General features: G+C 34.4%; 1 protein-coding gene across 2 annotated transcripts; it reads left to right on the top strand.

Annotated features, from left to right (window-relative positions):
• Nucleotides 1-123: 123 nt before the first annotated feature.
• On the top strand, nt 124-14,838 carry LOC110018110 (mitochondrial inner membrane protease ATP23-like). 2 transcript variants are annotated; one of them, XM_020715356.1, is made up of 5 exons: nt 124-303; nt 430-554; nt 13,836-13,973; nt 14,143-14,226; nt 14,370-14,838. In XM_020715356.1, exons 1-5 carry the CDS (start codon nt 195-197, stop codon nt 14,502-14,504), a joined length of 591 nt encoding a protein of 196 aa, XP_020571015.1. In that variant the 5' UTR covers nt 124-194; the 3' UTR covers nt 14,505-14,838. The 2 variants fall into 2 exon arrangements, with proteins under 2 accessions (XP_020571015.1, XP_020571016.1); XM_020715357.1 differs by having other exon boundaries at nt 14,316-14,396.
• The last annotated feature ends 1,183 nt before the right edge of the window (nt 14,839-16,021 follow it).

The following is a 16,021-nucleotide window of genomic DNA, read 5'->3' as shown; positions in this document are numbered from 1 at the left end:
ATATATATAAGTTTTAAATTATATACAACCGTATTATTCGTAATCAAATAAAATTGGTTAGATGATTTTGTTAGTCTTTCTTCTCTATTACATATAACCTATATGGTAGTTTCTGCTGGTAAATCGATCATTTTGCAATAGCAGGGGGCGGAGCTTTTCTCTCTGGCCGCCAAGAGAGAATTCGAACGCCAACAATGGAGGACGGCGATCTTCCTCAAATGAGTACGACCTTCGAGTCGGGAAATTCTGCCGCTGGACTGTCACAGGAAGAGTGCATGAATCGGATTGTGAAAAGCCTCAAGCGTTAGTAGTGCTTCTACTCTCATCTTTGCTCTATTTGTCATCTTATATGGATCAAGCTTTATTTGTCTTTCGTTATGATTTATATTTTTTTTTTCCTTCTTTCTGGTTTGCATGATTTCTTCGCAGATCCAACCATAAAGTTTTTGAGGAAGCATATGGAGCTGGCGGGTTGCCCAGTGTGGGTGAAGCTAATCATGGCGGCTAATTGCAAGAGAAAGGGAATCGCCGGGGGATACTCTACTGGTAATGGGGTAATAATTTTTACCCCTTTGCTCTTCTAGTATATGTTTTAACAAGGGTTTTGGGGTTGTGAACTTCTACCAACTTTGCAGTTCTAGACCTATTGGCCCATCTTGATGATTACCTTAGGTCTCATAGTTTTTGAATTTTTTAATTCAATTATACATTCAAATATTCAGAATACTAATTTCCTGAATGATCGTGTCTCCACCAACGGGGCGTTGATTTCTTTGTCAGGCTGTTTTCTGTTGTAGCAACCATTGATTTAGGAAAAAATATTACTTTCGGGACGTGTGGTGTCCAGACGTAAAATTTTCTCTTGATTTAGGGGCTGTCTGTCAATGGATTTTTCCTGGAATTTAACAGGGATGTAAGCTAAATCCTGCGAATCGTTGGATTTACGTTGGGGCTCTGAGGATTTATCAACTCATCCGATAACATGCATAATGCATGGTAACCGGTGCACCGAGCGTCATTGCTGGAAAGTCGTTGCTGGAAAATATTTGACTGTCCCTGATACTAGAGCATTTTCAAGTGTGATGTGTTTATGGTCTAAAACAACCTTTACTTGTATATGGAGAGAAGGGATTTTTTTGTATATGATATTTAAACATAGCATGGAAAGTTCAAATGTCCTCTTTGTATCAATGTATGACCATGATCTTGATCCCAAGCATTGGCCACTCAGATTCACTGCAAAACAACGCCCAATGCTTTTGAATTGTAGCTTATCGATTAGTTCAACCAACTCACTTTGCCCGGTGCTATTGAAATGGTGCGAGGAAGGCTGCTTGTATGAATTTTCATTTGGACCTTTATTTGCTGAAATCAAAAAGCTTTCATAATATACTAATGAAAGCTTTGGCGTACTGGGAATTTTTGAAACATTTTACATTGCTTTTGCTCAGCATAAGATTTGGGAATGCTAATAACAATTTTTTCATAATCTGAAATTGTATTCACTTGTTTTTGAGGGAGAACCTCAAGAACATCTATGTATGCCTCTTGTTTAACTCCCAGCTGTTAACTGTTTTTTAATCCTGCTCATCAGTTGCCAAACAGTATTACAGGATTTATAGGGTTTAGTAAATCTTTTGCCAGACAGTTTTCAGGATTTAGTAAATGTGGATTTATGGGATTTACTAAATCCTAATGAGTTAAATCTCATTGGTTGCCAGACAGCCCCTTAAATTCAGCGTGAAGCATTTTAATTGGGAAACTTAGGAATGCGTCACGACCACAGGAATGGAGTTTTTGTTATCATCAATGAAATATGTCATATATGAATGTTTGAACTGTGCAAAAAGATTGCTTAAACAGAGAACCTAAATTTTGTAGAAAATGATGGTGTAGGGAAAAACTTATTTCTTCTTTGAAAATGCAGAAAAAATGTTAGTTGATGCTTTGGTGAAGTGTGGAGTAGTGATTTAGTGGATCACTTGAATTGGTAGGCTAGATAGGAGAGGAACCCAAGAGAATTGCTTACAATTAAAATTGGAAGTGAATGGGGATGATGTTAGGATAGGACTTTGAAGGTGGATGTCGATGAGGATTGAGTGTGGTGGGAGATTGTGGATAGAGGCCCCAAAATTGAGAGCTTTTAAATTGGGGATGATGGAGATTTATGCAAACCGGAGCACTCCTGGTATTGCCTTGATGGATTAGTGAACATGGTTGAGGAAGGATGTAACTGAGGATGAAGTGAATGGAGGAGGATGTTTATTTTAGAAGATAGAGAAAGAAAACTATGATGATGCACTTGCCACTCACCAAAGAAGCAAGAAAGGTGAAAGCACCCAGGCAAATTACCAATCAATGGAATTCTGTCACTAAACCTCTCTCTTAAGCTCACATGCAATTAAATATTTAGAGAATCAAATGTTCTTTCATTTCATTCTGCAAAAATAGTTATAGTTCTTAAAAAGCAATGAAAATGAAAAATGAAGAAAAGAAAGGAGTTGGGGTACTTGTGGCCTACCATACTTGAAAGGATGCCTTAATTGCTTGCATTCTCTTTTTGATTAGTCACATTTATTCATTTTTAACCATCTCCAAATGTATCGGAACCATGCAGTCAGCCACTTCCATAACTATCACAACCCCCTGTAACTACCATAACTTCCAATTTGAATGTTGAGTTTTTAATTTTAGAAAATCTTTTTCGGTAGCTGTTTCTCTCTCCTCTCTCATTCTAGATGCAATTGTCTTTGTTAAAATAAGAATTTTCTCCTCACTTTTTCTGAAGCTAGTGCTATTGTAATTGGAATTACTTATTTTTTTAGCATGATGGGATTTCCTGATGAGAGAAGATCAAACAATATGCTTATCCGAATTATTATCTACAAATGAAGGTTATGCATCTTCAGTTCAAATAGTTAAGGTGCACTGAGATTGATATTTATGAGGTAATCATGGCTGGTGACTTCCACTAGGTTTCAAATCCTAACGGTGACAAACGCCATCTTGCTGATAGAGAATTGTACCCTTGGAATAAAAAAAATAATTATGGAGATGGGAGAAAAATTGATCATTGTCAAGTAAATAAAAAAAGAATGCTAGTCATACTTATGCACAATCTTTTCCATTCAAGCACCATTTGTTGGCTCTTAGTGTTTTTAAAAATCATGAAATCAAGAAAGGAGTGAGCTGGTGCATCGAATTGGGATATTTAGCCATGTTATTGGATGATTTTTAGTGAAAATATGCTAACAATAAGTGTGCTATTGATGGATTTTTTGCTAAAAAATTTGTTTATGAACTTAAATTACCAATGGATGTTTGCTAATATTTATGCTAGTGAATTTTTCGGGTTCTTTTAATGAATTTAAATACCAAAAAACTTTTCATCTAATACTCTAAGATGTGAAGTAGCTAAAAGTTAAGAAGTTGTTTAGTTTTTTTTTTCAGTTACTTAAAATATTAGTTATTCAAAATTATAATAAATGTTGAAAGATGTGTGAGAAAAATGATTATAAATGGATATCTGTGTGTTTGTGCATTAGAGAGATTGATAGAGAGAGAGAGAGAGAGAGAGATTGTCTTTTGACACGAGAGGGGAATATTGATTGTTTGGGAATGGGAATGACTTGAGTTTCTTATATGAGGTTTTAATAGTGAAACACATGCATCAATAACACAAAATACTCAATACATGAATTATGTTGAGAGAAATATTTTTATTTCAAAATTTTTGTGCATAGAAGAAAGTTCGTTTTTTGTTCTTTATGATAATTTTCTCTTAATAAAAGTTGAGATAAAGAAACCTTTATTGTCAGAATATTTGATATATATAATGTTGCCTTCAGTTGAGCTGAGCTGTTGGTATTCCAGTTGTTGCTTTGTTTCATCAAACCGATAACAAAGAACCTCCAAAAACTATTATAATATGGTGACTCAATGAACCTTCTCCATCATTCATGAAGAAGCATGCTCTGCTATCGTTGATCAAGTAATTAATTGATGCATTTTTGCTTACTAGATTTAATTAGGTGCAGTTGTAATGGGGTATGGCATTTCATGCATATAGATTAATGCAATTATTACTCAAAAGCTTTTTCATATGTTTTTTAATGTAAATTGAGCTCAACAAAGATATTAAAGTAATACGTTTTGTTACATGCACGCATGTACTAAAACTTTATTAGAATATTCAGATTTTGAGCTATTTTGAGGTATCCTGATTATTACTTCAACATTTCACTATAGATTTAATGCTAATACCAATAATTGCACTCATGTACCGATTGATTTATTTTCATCTTCAACAAATTTAATCATATAATCATGCATAAATTCATAAACAAAAGCCTAAAGTCATGACCTCTATTATCAGAGGTTAAACTCGCCACCATAGGACTTGGGTGAGCTAGAATCTTTTGAATTAAAGCAAAGGGCTATTATTTTGAAAACTTGTGTTTTTAATCTCTTAACCGAGCTAAAGGGGATTAAGAGATAAGACTCGGATTGAGAATTTTCAAAAAAAAAGAAAAAGAAAAAAAGAAAAACGATACAATGAGGGAAATCTTAAAATAATTTTAGCATAGTGATGTAATTTTGAGGTGGTAATTTGATCATCTAGAAAACAAAAAGGTTGATATGAAAAAGCTATGGTCATATTACAAGAAAGACTTGAAAAGGTGGTGTGTGCTGTGAATTATAGAAAGTTGATCAAATCCAAGACATATGCTAGCAGTCCCATACACAATGTAGTTTTGTTGGTGAGACCTTCAACAACCACTAAAGGAAAACTGGCCAGAACCTGCAAAAAATATTTAAGTTAATTAAACGAAAGGTCATTTGAATTAAAGCAAAGGGCTATTATTTTGAAAACTTGTGTTTTTAATCTCTTAACCGAGCAAAAGGGGATTGGGAGATAAGACTTGGATTAAGAAATTTTTCAACAAAAAAAAAAGAAAATAATAAATAATAAATAAGGTACAATGAGGGAAAGCTTAAAATAATTTTAGCATATTGATGTAATTTTGCGGTGGTGATTTGATCATCTAGAGAAAAAAAAAGGTTGATATGAAGAAGTTATCATCATATTATAAGAAGGCTTAAAAAGGTGGAGGTGCATGCTGTGAATTATAGAAAGTTGATCAAATTCAAGGCATCTGCTAGCAGTCCCATACATAATGTACTCATGTTGGTGAGACCTTCAATAACCACTAAACGAAAATAGGCCAATACCTGCAAAAAACATTTAAGTTAATGATGAACCTTGGATATTCCAACTTGCTCTATGTATAAAGTGAAGAATCTCTTTCAGTTCATCTGGGATCTCTGAGGAGTAGCAATTAAAGCTAGTGGCTTAAAGCCTTGGAGTAGAAGCTTGTAGTTTCAAACTGATGAAAAGCTCGTCTTCTAGCCTCAGAAAAGCTTCTCTTCCAGCCACTGCAACCTCTGCAAAAATACTGATTTCACCCAGGTTTGCTCTATTGTTTTCTTCAAAGGAGGGAAAAAAATATAATTTCTTTTTCTGTTCATCTGCTTAAGTGAGATGAACGTACATTAGATTTAGGATAGGAAGTTTCTAACTGAGGCTTGGTGAAGCCTTGGAAGGACTTCAATGCTTGATTGATCAATTGTTCAAGCTCTCATGTTACTTTCAAACTGTAGTTCTCTGTGTTATTTGTTGTTTTGAAGGAGTATAATTAGATGCTCGTGAACTGGCTTGATGGGACCATCTTATCACCATTAATCAACCCGAGCCTAGGTCTAGGAAGAAGCTTTTAGAAGGACTTCAGTGTAATGTCTATTTGCAAATGCAACATAACAAACTCCTTCCATTTTGGCTTTGCCTGAAATTTCTGTTGTATTGAATCAATCTAGATGGGACGAATGGAGTTCTAAATGTGGTGCTTAGCAAGGACCACAAAGAAACACCAGCTGGAAACGAAAGAAGATTTAGAAATGGGATGAACCACTCAAATTGGAGAATGCTGGTGTCTTTGATATGCTATTAGTATTGCAACCAAAGCAAGAACTCGCCAGTAAGAATGCTACTATTTGATATTAAGAATGGCGTTGATAACAATTCCAAACTATTAGGGCTAATGTATGTGTGTCAATTCATGATGTTATTACGAACAATATCAACATAAAGAATCTTGTATGTATGCTCAACTTGCTCTAATTGCAATTTAACTGTGGGCATCACCTTAATCATCGAGTTAGCTCTAGGGAAAAGGAGGACTCATGGTTAAAAATGTAGCTTTTTTTCATTTCTATTGAAGATGAATAGGGAAAAGGAGGACTCATGGTTAAAAATGTAGCTGTTTTTCATTTCTATTGAAGATGAAGATAGTGAAGTCAAGTGCAATGTGGTGATGGATGTCTTGCACCTTTGAATAGGAACACACTGAAAGTATGACGTTAGTGGTACAGAGAAAAAGCTGGAGAATCATGTTATCTTATGCCATGGAAACCTGAAGATCACTCTTGAACAACATAGAAAAGAAGGGCTTGCTAAGCTTAAGAATTGAGGGGTCCGGATTGCTATAGAGGACTGCTGTAAAGGACCAATGGGTGTATTCAGAAGCACCATTTGTGACCTTGATATTGAGATCGTTGCTACTGGAGGAGAATGATTTTGAACAACCTGGCTTGGCTTCTTGTTATTTAATGGGCCAAAAGTCAAATGCCAGTTGCCAATTCAACAGTTGGTTAGGCATAAATAGAAAAGTTTATGATTGTCCACAAGGAATTGAGTAATGTGTTCATATGTAAAAATTATGGACACATAATATGAGCACAGTTGCTTTTAAATTTGAATTTTCTTGAATTAATTCCTAGTTCTTAACATCTTGTTCCAATAGAAATCAATGTTGTGCTCCATGGTGGATTGAAGATTTGAATAAGTTTTCCTCTTTTATTGTTTTATCACTTTTCTCTCGTCTTCTGGCTTGATTGCTTCTTCACCCCTCTGGATATCTAGTTGATCTATAGTCGAAGTAGAAATAAGTTGTTATATTTAGTCGTTGATTTGGTTATAAATTATTTGTTTATTGGAGTTGCAGAATGTTTGCAAGGCTTTGTTTTATGCATGCCTGAGACTACTATTGAAGGAATTTTCCTTTTTGCGGTGAGTTCTACTTTGTAGGGATGTAGATTTTGTCCCTTCATACACAGCTATTGATCTTTTTTGCATCAACACATCATTCCGATTCAGCTCTTTATCAGAACTTGTTAACCATCAATTACATCCCATGCACACAAGAAATCAGGCTCTGGGTTTTAAGATATTGTGGCTAGATTAAGAGACCGTATACACACAAGTGTTTTAAACATTTTAATGCTAATTTTGCAAGGAAAGCCATTCTGATGGAGTTGTGGATTTTGATGCTGTAATAAAAGCCAAAAACATAAGGAAAGGTTAAAGTGCTGCTTTTTTTTTTCTTGTTCCTTTTCCTCAAACCACTATTTCACTTACTATCAGTGTCCATACTTAATAACCCCTTTGTAAATAATAATCTTCATGTATGTTTAACAATAGTCTACAAAGATTGCAATGGAACATGCCTTCTTGTTATTTTTTTTTGGAAAATAAAGAATTTCTTCTCAAGGAAGATGCTTGTATTCATGCAAATTTGTTAAAGTTTACATTAAGGCCAGAAAATAACTCATTTTTAAATAGTTTGTTGATATGAACACGGTTTAGAAAATTGTGGTTCCGCTGTTACATTTGAGGGGAGAAATTATTCTCCCATAATTATCAATTATTGTGTTTTTTTTTTTTCCTTTTTATCATGATGATTTGAATTTCTCTCTAATTTTAATAGGGTTAGTCTGAGCTATAATTTATTAGTCATTTGCTTTATGAAAAATTAGAAAGTTTTTTCCTATAAGAAAGTTACTCATAAATTCTATGTATCATAGTAAGGAAATAAACCATAGCCCTTTTTTTGTCGTCGGAGACTCTCCAATAGCTGGAATCTTTCTTGCAACCACGGAATTCCTCCAACCACCCTGCAGGCCTCTGCTGTTATTGTTGGCCCTCTCCTTGTAGCTCAATCGTAGCCTTAGCTTCCCAGGTGCAACTCCAGGCACGATTCCTTCACGCATCTCCAGGCACGTTTACTTCGCGCGTCTCCATCTAGGCGCAATCGAAATTACTTCTGAATGTAAACGTAGGATGTTGGGCTCTATAACATCTGAAATCTCTTCCCATATGACCAATCACAAGCTGTATGATAACAATTTTCTTCAGTATTCTCAATTGGTTTTCATATGCATTTGTTGTAAAAGAAAAGACGATCATCTCACTGGGGAAAATCCTGCTAAAAAAATTACTGATCTTAAATATCGATCATGGAAGATTGAAGGTCACATGATCATGTTATGCTTGTTTACTCCATGATTGTGGAAATTGGAGAACTTCCTTTTGTGCAAAACGATGAAAGGAATATGAGATGCGGCTAGAGAAATCTATTCAAGTGTTACAACACTCCAAGTTGTTTGATATTGAAACTATATTACATGATCTGCGATATGGTGAGTTGAATGTTGCTCAATACTTCAACACCCTCTTCAAATATTAACTCCAACTAGATATGTTTGAAATATACACATGGAGTTGCTCACAAGAATCTGCTCTTTACAAAACCATTATTGAACATAAGAGAACCTTTAAGTTCTTTCTAGGACTCATTAAGAAACTAGATGAAGTTAGAGTAAGAATCATGAGAACCAAACTTCTTTCCTCAATTTGTGAAGCCTTTGTTGACGTAAGAAGGAAAGAAAGCAAGAAGAAACTCGTGATACAGGTAATTCCACTACATCAAATACTAACAACTCGGCTTTATACACTCACAAATCATCTCAAAACAACAAATCAAATAGGAACAAGTCATGGTGTGAACATTGCAAGAAGCTTGGTCATCTGAAGAAGTATTTTAAAATTTACGAAAAACCTGTAGATTGGAAGCCCAACAAAGTCGAAGGTGATGGGAAAAATCAGGCAAACACAACATCAAAAGAAGACAAGTCTCATGAACATTGTCCATTTAGTAAGAAACAACTTGAAGCTCTCCAAAGGATTCTGGGACAATATTCTAAGCTTTCTACCAGCCTTCCAACACACCAAGGTAGACTTCCATCTTTCTTTGTTCCCTTAGCAAAAATAATCAGCCTTGGAGAGTGGACTCTAGAGCATCTGATCACATGAGAAGTGTTATCATTACTTTTCAATCCTTCCATTCTTGCAAGCTTCTTGCTTTAGTTAGAATCACAGATGACTTCCTTTCATCTGTGGAAGGAAGAGAAAGTGTGAAACTTACAAAGGACCTTATTCTTCAATTTGTGTTTTATATTCTTAATCTTAATTGCAATTTACTATCTGTAAGTAAACTTACTCATGAAATGAATTGTGTTACTAAATTCTACCCTAATTTGTGTGAATTATAGGTGATGAACTCGGGGAAGGTGATTAACAGTGTTGATATGTATCATGAACTTTATCTGCTCACTAGGACTCTCACTTCAAAAGGATCGTCCCATCATTTACAATCCTTTGAGTCAAGTCTTAGATCTGAGTCTGTTTCTCACGAGAGTCAAGTTATATTATGACATTTTCGCTTTGGGTATCTTAACTTATATTTTATCAAAAAATTATATCCCCATTTGTTTATCAATAAAAATCCTAATTTTTATCTGTGTGAAACTTACCAACTTGCTAAACATACTCGACAAGTGTACCCAAATCTGAAATACAAACCTACAGATCAATTATCCAAGGTTCGTAGTGATATATGGGGGTTCTCAAAAATAAAGAATATAATTGAGGCTGTGGTCTGTCACATTCATTGATGATCACATCAAAATCATTTGGATCTTTCTCATGAAACAAAAAATTAGAACTGCTAACACATTTGAAACCCACCACAACATGATCCTCACCCAATTTCAAAGAAAAATTCAAATTCTCAAAACTGATAATGCAAAAGACTATTTCAACTATACTTTCGGCCCTTATCTATCCAAAAATAACATTATTCATATAAGCTCTTGTATTGACACACCTCAATAAAATTATGCGACTAAGAGAAAAAAACAGACATCCCCTCGAAGTGGTCCATTCAATTATATTCACTAACAATGTACCCAAACACTTCTTAGGGGTTGTAACACCTCCACTTATTTCATAAATAGGATGTTTAGCAGAGTGCTAAATTTTAACAAACATCTTAACACTGATAAAATCCTACTCCCATATTCAGCCTTTTAGCTCTAACCTACTATTAAAACTTTTTGGTTACATCGCTTTTGTTCATCTATATCAACCACATCAAACCAAACTTGATCTTAGGTCAATCAAATGCATTTTTGTTGATCACTCTTCAAACAAAAGGGATATAAATATTACTATCCAAAAACACAAATTTTACAACTCCATGGATGTCACCTTCTTCGAAAACCAATCATATTACCCCAAATCTAACATTTAGAGGGAGAGTTGGAGAGAGTGTCAGATTTGGGGTACTATTTAAGAACGTCAAGATCACATCCTTTATATTCTTGATGAACCCACTCTTGTCCCCACTATCACAAATCAACCTGAAAAATGAACCTACTAGTCCACTAAATCCTCGCACAGCTCCCTTGAAGGATTAAGAATTTCGTGTGTACACCATAAAGAATAAATCTAATGAGCATGCAAGGAACAATGTGCAAAATCCGGAATGCCAATGACTGAAACCAACTCCACACACCCCAAGTATTTACACAGAGGTTAGGTCAACACATCATGAACACTAAGTGGAAAAAGAGCACAAGAATGCACAAAACACCCAATAGAAAAATTTGTGACCTATGAAAAATTATCATCCTCTTACAGATATTTTGTTCAGGACTTGGTAACGTGTAAGTCCCAAATTCAATCCAAAGGGCCTTATCTATTCCTTCTTAGAAAAAAATTGTGGAAGAAGAGATTCTTTCCCTTGAAAGGAATGGTACCTGGATCATAACAACTTTGTCACATGGGAATAGAACTGTAGGGTGAAAATGAGTATTCATTGTCAAATACAAAGTCGATGGGAGCACAAAAAGGTTCAAGGATAAACTTGTAGCAAAAATGTTCACTCAGTTTTATAGGATCAACTACCAGAAGACATTTGCACCGGTGGCGAAACTCAACACGTAAGAGTATTACTGTCATTGTTGTCAACCAAGACTGACCTTTACATCAATTAGATATTAAAAATACATTTGTTTTATAGGATCAACTACCAGAAGACATTTGCACCAGTGGCGAAACTCAACACGTAAGAGTATTACTGTCACTGTTGTCAACCAGGACTGACATTTACATCAATTAGATATTAAAAATCTTAATGGGGATCTTAAGGAAGAAGTATATATGGAGATATCGCTATGATTAAAGAACAACTAATTATATGGTGTGCAAACTAAAGAAATTATTGTATTGGTTGAAACAATATCTCAGAGCATGGTTTGAAAGGTTCACCAAGTCTATTCTTGCCAATGGATACTACCAGTTGTCAAGTTGATCACACTTTATTTGTGAAATCAAATCAAGAAGGTATGATAGTCATCCTTATTGTATATGTAGATGACATTATTTTTACAGACAGTTATGTAAAGAAATTTTAAAACAATCAAAAGAATAACAACTTCTGAGTTTGAGATCAAAGATCTTGTAACTTTAAGATACCTTGGGTATTGAAGTAGCCAGATTCAAAGACGACATTGTCATATCCCAAAGAAATTATATCATTAACTTATTAAAGAAAACCTGATTGTTGTGATGCAAACCAACCAATACTTCTATGGATCCTAATCGACGAGCATCAAAAGGAGATGATAACAATCCAGTTGAAAAAGGGAGGTATCAATGATTGGTGGGGAAACTTGTTTATTTGTCACATACAATACCTGACATTATTTTTTTTATGGATGTAGTGAGTCAGCATATGAACGATCCAAATGATTATTTAAGAAACAGTTTTTCGAATCCTGAGGTATCTGAAGATGACTCCAGGACGTGGTTTGATATTCAAGAAAACTGAAAACTGTGACATTGAGATCCACACTGATGTCAGCTAGGCAAGATAACTAATTGATAAAAGATCTACCACAAGTTACTGTTAATTTGTATGGGGTTAAACTTGTTACTTGGAGAAGTAAAAAAAGCAAGTTGTGGTAGCAAGAAACAATGCAGAATTTGAGTATCGTCCCCTGACTCTGGGATATTGTGAAGGGATGTGGCTAAAAATACTGTAATTTCACATGGAGAACCAAAATACAATTAAGATATTTAGTGACAGTCAATAAACCATTCGTATTTCAAAGTATTTTGTACATTATGATTTTACCAAACGTATAGAGATTGACAGGCACTTCATCTCTAAGAAGGACAATAGAGAGGTTGTTTTGTTAAGTTATATTTGAACTAAGTATTTTATTGTTGATATTCTTATAAAGATTTTTTATTGACACCATTTTAGTGATCTCAGCAGCAAGTTTGGGATGTATGACAAATACAACCCGACTTTAGGAGTGTTGATATGCACACGGTTTAGAAAATCATGTGTCACAATACAACCCGACTTTAGGAGTGTTGATATGCACACGATTTAGAAAATCATGTCTCCATTGTGACATTTGAGGGGATAAATTATTCTCCCTTATTCATTATTGTGTTTTATTTCTTTCCTTTTTAGTATGATTATTTGAATTTCCCTCTAATTGTAAGAGGGTTAGTATGTGTATTAGTTATTTGCTTAATGAGAAATTAAAGTGTTTTTCCCCTAAGAAAGTTCCTCCTAAATTCTACATTGTCATATATGGTTGCTGCATTCTAAATTGCACATGGGTTCACACCACATAGACAAGTATTCGAGTGAGAAAAGTCAAGAGAGAGAAAGGCTATGGGATTTTTTTTTCAAAAGAAAATGATTACAAAGAGTTTGTAGCAAGGTTAAGTTTATCTGATTGTGTAACTGTATATCAATCTTGACCCCCAATTTTTGAGTCTTGGTTGATATTGATTATGTTACATAATTGGCTACACAAAGAAAAGATAAAACACGTAAATGGTATAGCGTATCTTCTAACCTGATAGGGCGTTGAATTGACGAGTAGTCAAGTCGACGATCTAAATAGAAATCGTGCTTAAACTTGTTGAGTTGAAGAATTACCATACCTGAGTTGTTGAATCAGCGAGCTATCCTAGTTGCATTCTGAGTTGACTACTATCATGGATGGGTTGTAGGCTTGACTAATCAATCCACTTAATTGGCCGTGCTGACACTCAAATATGCATGACCTGACTTGAGTTTGAGGATGTGCCAACTCTATGCAGATATAGACATGGAACAAGCTATAAGTATTTAGTCATACAATGGTGGTATCATTATGATGTTCAGATCATATCATTAGAAAATTATCGGATGAGGATGAAATGCAGGGATAGTGATAATATGACTTTCTAAGACCTTTATGTAAGACTTTTCTTCCTGTTTTAAAATGGGAGTTTGAAATACAGGAGCTTGGCTTGTTTCACTGTAGAAGTTAAAGGAGCAAAGCTGTACATTTTGAATAATCACCTGCTATCTTGTTTGGCAAAATCATGACCACTTTTGTGAAAATATTACTATGAATTTTTATAAGTTTGTGTAATATTTGTCCAGATAGGTGTCTCTCCAACCTAATTCACTTCCGTTTTACATGGTACAAGGAATGGAAGTAATACAGTATAGCTGTTTTGATGTTCCATGTTAAACTTATTATGGTTTTTATTAACTTGTAGCTTGCTCGTTATTCTTATATTTCAGATTATAGTTTGCTGTAATCATCTGGCTTACCAAGATGAGATTAATCAAGTTCTCATACATGAACTGATTCATGCTTATGATGACTGTCGTGCTAAGAACATGGATTGGAAAAATTGCGCTCATCATGCTTGCACTGAGGTAATCCAAAACTTTTTGATATGTTTGTAGACTTACTCAAATTAATTGCTTCTTTCAACTTCAACTCTGCATACAATTCATTCAAGTATTTCCTGTTGCATTCATGTTCTTATTTTGCCATTTCTCATAGCTCTAGTATTATGAATTGTCTAAGCAATATTCTTTATAGATCAGGGCTAACCATCTTAGTGGCGATTGTCATTATAAACGTGAATTGCTGAGAGGGTTCATGAGAATGCGTGGACATGAACAGGTGAGTTTTTTTACCCAAATGCACTTAAAAGCGCATGCTATAAATTACCTAGAATTTATTTTTTTTTAACCAATAAAATTTTCTGCTAGCTCCCTTGCTTGCAAATTTTTCCCTTCAGATCTTCATGCAATTTACCTTATTAGGACTGTGTAAAAAGGCGAGCTCTCAAGTCAGTTAAAAGTAATCCATACTGCTCTGAAATTGCTGCAAAGGATGCCATTGATGCTATCTGGGATATTTGCTATAATGACACTTTGCCTTTTGATAGAGCCCCATGAATACATTTTCTCAGTTCGTCAGCAGCATCTTTTTTCCTGAAGTGAAGGCAATAAGATCTGGTTTCATTAGAATCAGTCAGAAAGAAATTATTTTTTTTATTAAACGAGCTTGAGCCCTTATGCTATACTTAAACGATGGGAAGTGTGGAATGGAGGCATAACCGGCCATTTGTTTCTCGGCTATGGCGCAATGCACACTCCTTTCTTTGCAGTGCTTTGCACCAACTAGCAATGTTGCTTCAACTTTGTCAAATTTCTGTTGAAAACATTCAAGAAGATGTTATTGTAATCCTATACAAGTTGTAAGTTGAGTTCAATTAATTTATGCCAATAAAAATCGTTTCACCTTCTGCTTCATTAACTGTGGTGGCGGATTGGTTGGAAACAAAGTAAAAAATCTCCAAATGCCGAGTTGGAGTGCTCAACTTGCTCGAAAAAAAAATGTTTGCTTCATTAAGTGTGGCAGCAGCATCTGGTTTCGTATTTCACTATTGTGTGGAGCATGCTTTCCTGCCCTTGTTCTTTTTAGGATGTCAAAGTTCTTTAGTGAGGATATTAGGTGACATTAAAGAAGTTAAATTTTGTCATATTCTGTTTTAAAAATTTGACAATAGAAGCATATTTTAAAATATTGGCAATAATAAATAGAGGGGCAGGTCAAAATTTCATGATGAAAACCCTCAACTAAATCATAATAGAAGCAAGTTTCAAATTTGCTTAAGAATTAATACCCAAAAGATAAATAAAGTTAGGAAGGATACAATACCACTTTCAATTATAATACTTGAGAAGTACCGAAAGGTTCATTGATGGTTATTCTAGGCAATGAGACGAGCACTAATTTCACCACCAAAATTCAAACAAAAAAATAGCCACTACTACATAGAAACATTCAAATCTACCAGGCTTTAAGATCCCTCACTGTAAAGGTAAAAAATTCTGTGTAAAATGTATTGAAATCACCTTTTAAGAAAATTATATTATATTAAAACAGAAAAATATGGTTAATTTTTAAAAAATTAGGAGGCAAATTAGATCCAAAAGGCGAGAGCTAGTTAGCACACACAGATATATGAGGACCACCACCCATTATTCATTAGGAGAATTCTTGTACTTTATCTCCAAAATTAATGATTATACCATAAAAGTATTGATTTATTTTATTGAAATTAAATATGATTTATTTACTACTTTTGTAAAGTAGAAGAGTTTAGTGATTAATGAAATTGGAGAAAATAAACTGCCTAAGTTTAGATAATGATGAAGAGTACAATTCAACTAAATGATGTGCTTAAGAAATTAATTTTTTTATGATTTATTTTAATCTATTTTTATGTTAATTTTATGTTTTTGGATGGTATTTGAGATGTGTTATGCAGGATACAAGATTGAAGATTAATCGGAATTAAAAAAAACCCCATAAAAATGTAAATGAATGGACTAATGCTTAGGCGGCGGGCTGGAGCGCTTAGGCACTCCAGGCACCCATGATGGGCTTTGAGCTTAAAATTTCGTTC

This window comes from Phalaenopsis equestris, unplaced genomic scaffold (assembly GCF_001263595.1).
Source record: "Phalaenopsis equestris unplaced genomic scaffold, ASM126359v1 Scaffold000002, whole genome shotgun sequence".
Classification (NCBI taxonomy): Eukaryota; Viridiplantae; Streptophyta; class Magnoliopsida; order Asparagales; family Orchidaceae; genus Phalaenopsis; species Phalaenopsis equestris.
The sequence above is the reverse complement of the archived record's forward strand: the minus strand, read 5'-3'. Positions and strand labels throughout refer to the sequence as shown.

What these genes read in the sequence shown, in the direction of transcription:
- LOC110018110 (XM_020715356.1), top strand. Translation starts at nt 195, where the DNA reads ATGGAGGACGGCGATCTTCCTCAAATGAGTACGACCTTCGAGTCGGGA. An exon ending in CTCATCATGCTTGCACTGAG is followed by an intron (nt 13,974 to 14,142) that starts GTAATCCAAAAC and finishes TATTCTTTATAG; the next exon opens with ATCAGGGCTAACCATCTTAG. An exon ending in GAATGCGTGGACATGAACAG is followed by an intron (nt 14,227 to 14,369) that starts GTGAGTTTTTTT and finishes TTACCTTATTAG; the next exon opens with GACTGTGTAAAAAGGCGAGC.